Source organism: Haliaeetus leucocephalus, unplaced genomic scaffold (assembly GCF_000737465.1).
Source record: "Haliaeetus leucocephalus isolate CR32 unplaced genomic scaffold, Haliaeetus_leucocephalus-4.0 Scaffold219, whole genome shotgun sequence".
Taxonomy (NCBI): domain Eukaryota; kingdom Metazoa; phylum Chordata; class Aves; order Accipitriformes; family Accipitridae; genus Haliaeetus; species Haliaeetus leucocephalus.
Genome location: NW_010972655.1, coordinates 790,087 through 798,639, shown reverse-complemented (window position 1 = coordinate 798,639; position 8,553 = coordinate 790,087). Strand labels below are relative to the sequence as shown.

General features: G+C 36.0%; 1 protein-coding gene across 3 annotated transcripts in view; it reads left to right on the top strand.

Moving 5' to 3' along the window:
• The first annotated feature begins 1,306 nt into the window (after positions 1-1,306).
• The window catches only part of RALGPS1 (Ral GEF with PH domain and SH3 binding motif 1), a 107,886-nt gene continuing 100,639 nt past the window's right edge, over positions 1,307-8,553 (top strand). For all 3 annotated transcript variants that reach the window (XM_010566911.1, XM_010566910.1, XM_010566912.1), the window contains exons 1-3: positions 1,307-1,363; positions 4,301-4,408; positions 7,614-7,664. In XM_010566911.1, coding sequence (XP_010565213.1) covers positions 1,307-1,363; positions 4,301-4,408; positions 7,614-7,664 — 216 coding nt within the window. The remainder of the gene's footprint in view (positions 1,364-4,300; positions 4,409-7,613; positions 7,665-8,553) is intronic.

Here is an 8,553-nt window from a genome sequence, read left to right as displayed (position 1 = left end):
CAGTAGTTGCCCTGGGGTTCATCTGTGCGTGCTGTGGGGAAATGATGAAACAACAGTGCTGTTTGTTTTCTCAATTTAAAGTGAATCAGAGCTTGAGCTGACTACTTGGTAATTCTGTAAGCAGTTCTTGGTTTTTGTGTGTGCACATGCTTATAGACGTGCAGAGACACACATGAATAGTTCTGCTCTTCGTTTGTATGTGCATGCTGTATCTGAAAAATTACTAGCTGCCTGCTAGCAGCATGCTTGAAGTGTGTGTAAATTTTCTGCAATGTTGCCAGTTCTTCGCACAGTGAAACAGGGCTATGTGGTGTCTCTTTTTTAACCTGTCACTAGCAGCCGATTTAGGTTTAATAGTTAGAAATAGTCAGGTAGTTTAGTTTTCACCCCATGGGCCTAATACTGGTTATTTAATTTGGGAGGAAGAGTTGTTCTTTCTTTTGATGAGACAGGTGTTTGGATTCAGCAGTCTCTTCTGTACAGTCCTGCGGGTCTGGACTGTGTTACCTTTTTTTATGCCCATCTTAACAAGCTTTCACGTAAAGTTCCATTAGGATTCTCAGGTGTGAATCTTGCAAAGCATCGCTTAGCTGACAAAGTGAGAGGCAGATCCTGTACTAAGACCTTTTATGTAAAGAATGTTAGCAATGGATCATGTCGAACACTGTAACTTCAGTAAGGCTTGTAAACATCCATGGCTGTCTCCTTGTTCACTTAACGAGCCATTTCATTGTAGTTGTAAGAGTCTGTTAATGTATTCCTGTAAGATTTTTACGATGCAAGGGTAGTCTTAGATTTGAGATTATGTGGACTCTGATTCATGATTCAATAAACATAAACTTTAAATATATCATTATGATGTATTAGGTGATAAAATTCTCAGTCATTAAGATAAGAGCATAACGTGTCATGTTGAAGGTTTAACTGAAGGACTTTGGCAGGTACTGTGTCATTGTGCTAATTGTCATTGGACCATTAATGAAAGGGGAGCTTTAACCTGTTAAGCTAGTAGTTAGTGTGGATGCCCAAAATGTGCCAAATACAGTATCTATGTGAAGCCTGGTTTTGCTGTGTTTGAGAGCAGAATTTGAATTTTGGTTCTGGCTTTTACTTCATTTCAGATAAATACAGAGAATGCTTGTCTCCAAACAATATCTTCTAAAGGAACAGTGAAATCTCTTGTATTGTTGAGGTTTTTAAACTTTATTTATTTGCATGAATAAATTTGCTTTGCAGGAATTCTGTTTTCATCATGTTGTCTCACCATTGCTGGCTGAGCTGAAACTTCCTGCGTCTTGGGGGGAGCATGTATAAAAGGAATGACCTCATGGCCAATGTGATGGTCACCTCCGCCACTCCAGAGGTACAGTTCCTTGTTTTTTGTTAGCTCCTGTATCAAAATGGACATTTTGACTTATTTCAACTTTCACAGAAGCCTTTTCCACTACTAGTTGTGTCAGTCCTTTTTCTTATGAATGGTGTAGTATTTGACAACAGAGTACTTTTAGAACACTCCATGGCTCTTGGTGTCCACAGCCAATTTTTTTGTTGTTGTTGATGATGATTACTCATTTAGACTAGTTTTAAATATTATTTTTGACCTGTTACTCTATAACTTATGGCAGCCATTTATCATCAATGAGTTAAGAGCAATGTAATGTACCATCTAAATGGAGGCAGTGAGAAATATTCCAGCTGATTTTTTTGGAATTTACTAGTCTACTAGTAAGAACGTGCTCTGCAAGATTTTGTTCATTTTAACCCTTTGTATCCTTTGGAGACCGGGCAGCTCTGTTGTGCTGTTTCCATAAACTACCTAGTTCCGTGTTGACCTGGTGTGTGCAGTGTGTGCAGCTAACAGCCTTACTTTCATGTACTATTATGATGAGGTATTCTAAATCGGCTACAATAAAGCTTGACCAGTAAAGCATACATTTTAAATGTATGATTGGAGGTACTTTTTGCTTTTTAAAAAGGGTAACACTTTGAAAAATTCTACTTCTTAATCTCTTAAGACAGCTGAAGAGCTGCATGAAGCAAGTTTTTCCATCATAGTGGCGCCTTTTGCACACACAACTTGATCCTATTAAAGATCCTTGTCCTGATTTTCATTAAGCAAATCAGCTGTTTCAGTAGTGAGCTGATCTTTAAAAATCTTATAACAAAATAAAAATACATAATACAGCTGTGCCCTGCAGAAGATCATTTTCTCAAACATAGTATAAATGACCTCAGACTAAAAAAAATAGTTTTTCATTCTCTCAAGATGGGGGACATTTTGAATTGGGTATGTAAACACACAGTTTTGAAATTCCTCTTCAAAAGAATTTATATTAAAAAAAAAAAGACTTTCTGACACTGTTTTATCAGAACAGAAATATCTGTCATAGATCAGAGCATAAGAAGTCTCAGCTGTTTGCAACCCAGGGTCTTCCTGAAGGGAAGGTCCTGTTTGCTACCTCTCAATGTATTTGTTTTCTATAAATTTACCTAGTCCCCTCTTTGAATCTGTGTAATCTTTTAGTTTATACAGAATCCCACAACAAGCTGTTTTTCATCTTAACTATATGCTGTGTGAAGACCTGTATCCTCTTATCCATTTAAAATCCATCTCTAATTTTAACTGATAACCCCTTCTCCTGGTGTTAGATGAAGCAAAGAGAGACCATTCCTGTCTTTCCTTTTGCTTATTTTGTTGGTTATTGTACTTCTTCCCCACAACCCACTACCTCTTTTCTAGGTTGAAGTTTTCTAGCATAGCCAGTCTTTCTTTGTAAAGAAGCCATTCCATACCTGTGACCATCCTTGTTGCCTTGTTCTGAAACTTTTCCATTTCTTTGGTAGCCCTTTTAAGATGGAGACTAATACTGCATATGTATTCCAAGTTTGGGTGCATCATGGATTTATAAAGGAGCATATGCATACTCTGTTATGTATTTTCTCTTTTCCTTTTCCAGACTTACCAAATCTTGTGAAGTCCCTTTTCAGTTTTTCATTGCCAGGTTTTTATTTTACCACATTGAATAAATAAAGCAAAGATCCATAGTCATCAACAAATTGTCACCTCATTGTTCACTCTCTTTTCCAGGTTGTTGAATATATAATAATCATCACTTATCTATGCATAATTCTCTGCTGATTCACATGTTCTCAGTGCTTGTAACAACTGTCTTGTAACTAATTATTTATCGTTGGAAGAATAGTCTCTATGGTAGGGCTGCATAGTTTCCTTACTATCTTTGGAGTGAGGAGCCACGTCAAAAATCTTTTGGAAGTCCAACAAGACTGTATTAGTCGTGTTCCTTTACCCACATGTCTGTAGATACTGAGGCAGTGTTATACTCTTATCTCCTCTTTCTGAATACTAACTTGGCAATTTCTTGATACAGCATACCAATCTGTGTTTCTACTAATTCCCCTTTATTCTCTTCTTGGGTTTGCCCAGTACAAATTGTCAGGCTTCCTAATCAGTAGTTCTCCAGGTATTTTGTAGGGAAAAAAAAATAATCATAATCTAATTTACCTCTTTCTAGTTCTTTGCTACCAAGTCAGTTTTAAGTGACAAATATATGTCACAGTTAGTTAAGATGCCAGAACATCTCGTTTTGACAACAGTGTTCTTCTAGCAAACAAATAACCTCAGTGAGGTAAGGGCTTAAGATTTTACGTGCATGTATTTTTATTCAGTATGTAGTTTTAAGATAAGAAGTAGAAAAATAATGCTATTATTATTAAATCATGTTATTCCTGAAGAAAGGAAAATGAGTCACAAGTGCCTGCATCTGAGCCCAAGGACAGAAACTTCAAAAGGAAGGCAAGGCACCAGTTTTTAAGGCAGGACACAGTACTAGTCTAAGGTACCCTGGAACTAACATTGGGTTAAATTTCAGGACGTGTAAGTTGGTTTTTTTTATAACGTTATGGATAGAGCAGCATGATTTGGATCTACCCACTCTTTACCTTGCTTATTTAATTTAAAAATTTCCATTGAATATGCATCTTCAAAATCCCAACACGTTTCCTTTTGTGTGACAGCTCTTTTATCTAGTCTCTGATTTTTAAAATGGCCTTCTAAAGCTGGCATTTTCATAGAGCTAAATTTGTATGTCACTATAGTTTTTGCAGAAGAAAGTTAGTTGGAAACATCTGTGAACCATGCTAAACTAAATTTTATAATTCAGTGTCTGAAGCTTTTTGAAGTTTATACATTTTCTTGTCATTTCTTAGTATTTTTACACATACTTATTTTCTGAATTTGACATGAAATTCTGCAGATAAGCCTGCTATTTTTTCTTTGTAGGGTAGTAGCAGCTCAGATTCTCTGGAAGGGCGAAGTTCAGATTATGCCAATAAAAGCTACGATGCAGTTGTATTTGATGTGTTGAAAGTAACTCCTGAAGAGTTCGCTGTAAGTAGAAATGTTATTTTTGCATTTAAGCTTGTATCACACTCAGGGCTTGCAGGATATTAAAAAATAAATAAAACTTTTTCCTTAAAATAAAAATCTTTTAAATGAACTTCCATTGTTCTTGAAAACAAATTTCTCATTATATAAACTTTAACAAAATAAATATGTTGTGGGATTTAATCATTCAGTACTGACCTGACAGAGCATATTTGTTTTTCTGTGTAAAGCCATTTGAATTTTTTCTAGTGTTTTAGAAGAACCTAGCATAGGTGTAAAGATGTTAGTTATCCACAGTCTGATTCTTTTTTTTTAACTGAAACCACAAATACTCATCTTTTCTGCCGAAACATCAGTTTCTCAGAAAAATCAGTTTCTTAAAAGCAGGAAGGAAGCTTGTAGAGAGGAAACAATTTGCATTCCTTAATAACAAGTTTTCAGTATTAAACTGAAAGCAGAACTGCAGTTTTGGCAAAAGTCCAACACAGTTCTTGTGCTTGCCCCCTTGTTTTTAATTTATATGTTAACTTGCTGGGGAGCAGGAGGAAGTGAGAATGAAAGCTACTGAACCTAGTGCAATGTTTTCATTAATGTTCTGGGCATCAAAATGATGTTTCCCTTGTTTGGCATAAGATCGTATAATACCCTTCACAAAAAAGTGCTGGAGATATGCCTACTTTATTCCTGTAAGTTTGTCACTTTGGAACAAATTCTGATGAGTCTTTTTTAACACTAATACGGCGTACACGGATGAGAGCTGTTGTTGGGTAAAAATATAAAACTATTTGGCTGGCAAATCTGCATCAACTCAGTTAAAAAATGGCCTGATGCTTTTGCATCCAAGTTCGGATGATCCATGGCCAAGGACTACCTTCAGAAATGAACAGAGCTACAATTTAGACAGGCCTGTAAAATTACACAAAAATAGAGATACCTAATTTCATCAGAGGAGACTGAATATTAAGTCCAAAGACAGCCCAGAACATAATGTGTAGTCTACACCAGCAAAAATGAATTTGTGGTGATCTCAGAACTGTATGTATTAAATGATCAAGTCAAGGTAAGATTGCTTGTAACTTAAAACTCATAGGTTTTCTATTATGTTCATAATTCCTACTGCTGTTGGTTTGAGACAGAAGCTTGTTGCTGAGGGTCTTGATTTAATGGTACACTTTAAAAACACACACATACGCTTGCACATGCACCCTTATGTCATTGTAACATATCTTTTAACTCTGAAGGCCAAACTTCTGTAAGTTGCTTTTCTCCCTCCAGTTCCACTTTCTATCCATAGCCATGAATAAAGCAAGGAAATGAAAAACCCACCAACCCCCAAAGAAACCAAAAATTGAAATGTATGTGTGTAGGACTGGCAGTGAGGCTTGAAAAAGATTATATGTAAACCCTAGTGGTAGGGCTGTTTGTCTGGGGTTGGTTTGTTTGTTGATGTTGATTTTAATATGATCACACAAACTTTTAACACCAAGGCTTTCTTAGCCAGAGTAGCTGTTCTCCTTGTGCCACATCAAAACATTTTCATTGGTTTACCCTGATCCTCTCTTTTTATTGACAGCTCAAGTAATGTTTACTGCTTCTGTTCCGTCCAGAGAAGCAGATAATTTCTTTTTTCAGTAAATAATAGCAACCAGTAAATTATACATACCATTTCTTGTTACTCAAGACTGTAGTAGTTTGAGTGTTTCAAATAACTTGAAACAGTTCAGTTGGGGAGAATGAAAAAAACCCCACAGGTGTGGGTTTACTATGTTAGTACAATTTGGTTACTGGACATTAGGGCAGAGATCTGTAGAAGGCGGGATTGCTGTATTGAATATAAATATTTAGAGAAAGAGAATGGAGCTAAGTTAAGGTCACTTCCAAATTTAGTGTGTTGCGTTCCTTTTTAAAATTTAGAAGCAGCAGAGAAGAAATTCCCTGGTGGTAATCACATATATAATGAAAAGACCAGCAGCTTGTCAATACTACTGAATTTCATTTTCAGCTTTTTGGTGATTTTGATTGAACCCATGTCTTGTTGAAATGATTACCAATTCTTGCTGAAAACTTCCTTATTAATGGCTTATAGTCAACTTTTTGTGCCTCTGCTGTCCATCTTATTAGGACACAATCAAGAAGTTGCAAACAAGCATTTGTGACTGCAGTTTTTCTAGAAGCAGAGCAAGATCTTAATGACATCTGAGTTTGTAAATACCCAAAAGTTACTCAGAAGTATAAATGGCAAAATTGAGTGCTGCTAAGAGTGGTCTGCTAGGGCTTCGTGGCAAAATCTTAGCATAATATAAAAGCAAGAGATGGTTAGAGAGTGTAGATTAACCATTTATGGAAGGAAATTTTTTTCATGTCTATCAAATTTTATGGGCCTCGTTAACTTTTCTAGGCTCATGTCTACTAATAGTAGAAACCTTATTAAAACTACATTTAAATAGATAGTTATCATTCTTAATTGGTGGAATCAAATGAGCACTCTGAGAGGGGATTAGCAAGTTTTTGCTGGTTTGGGTTTAGCGTTACAAAATGGCCAGTAGAGAAGCTTTGCTATGGAAAGATCCAAAGAAGTGTCCTTTGACACTTTCTTTTACATGTTTACATAACTTCTAAATATATAATGTTATTCGGTCACTGAAGCAATTCAAGTATCTTATCACTCAGGTGCTAAAAATGTTCTGTCAATACTTTTTTTGAAAATGATTGGCTTGGAAACAGCGTTACAATGTCTTATCAGGACATACTCATCAGTGACTGAAAATCTGTGTATGACCCCTTTAAAGCATATTCCAGTCATAACTAATAAATGCCTCATAATGCTTTATTGCCTTTCAACCCAGCGAATGTAAAATGTATGCTGCTTTCTGTGTGAAAGGCAAATAATTCTTCCTGCCCTTCATTGGCATAACAGAAAGACTCTCAAACACAGGTTTTTCCTCTTAGACTGCTGCAAGGACTGAAAACCTTCACTTAGTTACAGCCAGTAAATGTAGGAGAATATAATGACATATTGCCTCTCAGGATGGTGGAGTTTCTGCCTGTGGTGTGTCAGCCTGGACAGGGGAAGCCAAATTCAGGACTGGTCAGTTCTGGTCTATGGAGAAAGTGTGACTGTATGGTTTGTAGTTACTAAAGGGCAGGTGTAAATACACGATTGTTAGCTCTTTGTATTACCTTATTTAAAATTTTATCTTTATTGCAGAGCCAGATTACATTGATGGATATGCCAGTATTTAAAGCTATACAGCCTGAGGTAGGTTTTCTTAAACTGCTTACATCTTTGGGATTAGGTGCCTGAGGAAATATGGCCATTTAAATAATGCTTTTTCGTTCAAAAATGCTCAACTTCTTGCACTGCATTACTATTCTTCTAGGCTTATTCCTTGTTACCACTGTGAATCTGTAACCCACCCTGATTTATTTTCATTTGTCATCTATTACCAAAAGAGATGACTGCATTTCTGGAAGTCTTCCTGTCCTGCTTTATGTTGAGTGTTCAGGATAACAAATGTCAAAATTCTCTACTCTCCCTTCTGCTCCTGTTTTCAGTTCACATCTGATTTCAGTGTTTGACCTATGCCTCTAGTCGTAACCTGTATTTTAGGCTGCATCAGCCACTTGGTAAAATTTTTAATTTGTACTATCATGTTTAAGATTCAATTCTGAGGGAATAAATCAGCCCAGACCCTTCAAAGTTAAGGTACTAGTGTCCTTTAATTTTTTAACCTTTTAAGAAAGACACAGAAAGAAACTTGAGGCCTGTTGAGAAAAAGCAATCAAAGTTAACATAGATATTTGAAAATCAGAAATAAGAACTTCAGAAATGAAGAATGAAGGTAGTTATCAGAATATGTTAAATTTCCATAAAAGTGATGTTATCTCAGTATTTTGATGAAATAAATTTATTTTCTGCAAAAGGTACAAGAATTGCATGTTTCCAGCTTCAAGTTCTTTAATATAAGAACATGTCCTTAGATCCATTATGGTTTATTGTCTTCTTGTGCCTATATGGAATATGATGAATACATAAAGGGCAAAAAAGCCCCTATAATATTAGCAAAACTGAGTTTTTGACAACATCAGAAAGGGCAGTCCAGTTTAGAAGGTTCTTAGTAGAAGCTCAATCCATCTAACTTGGTCAC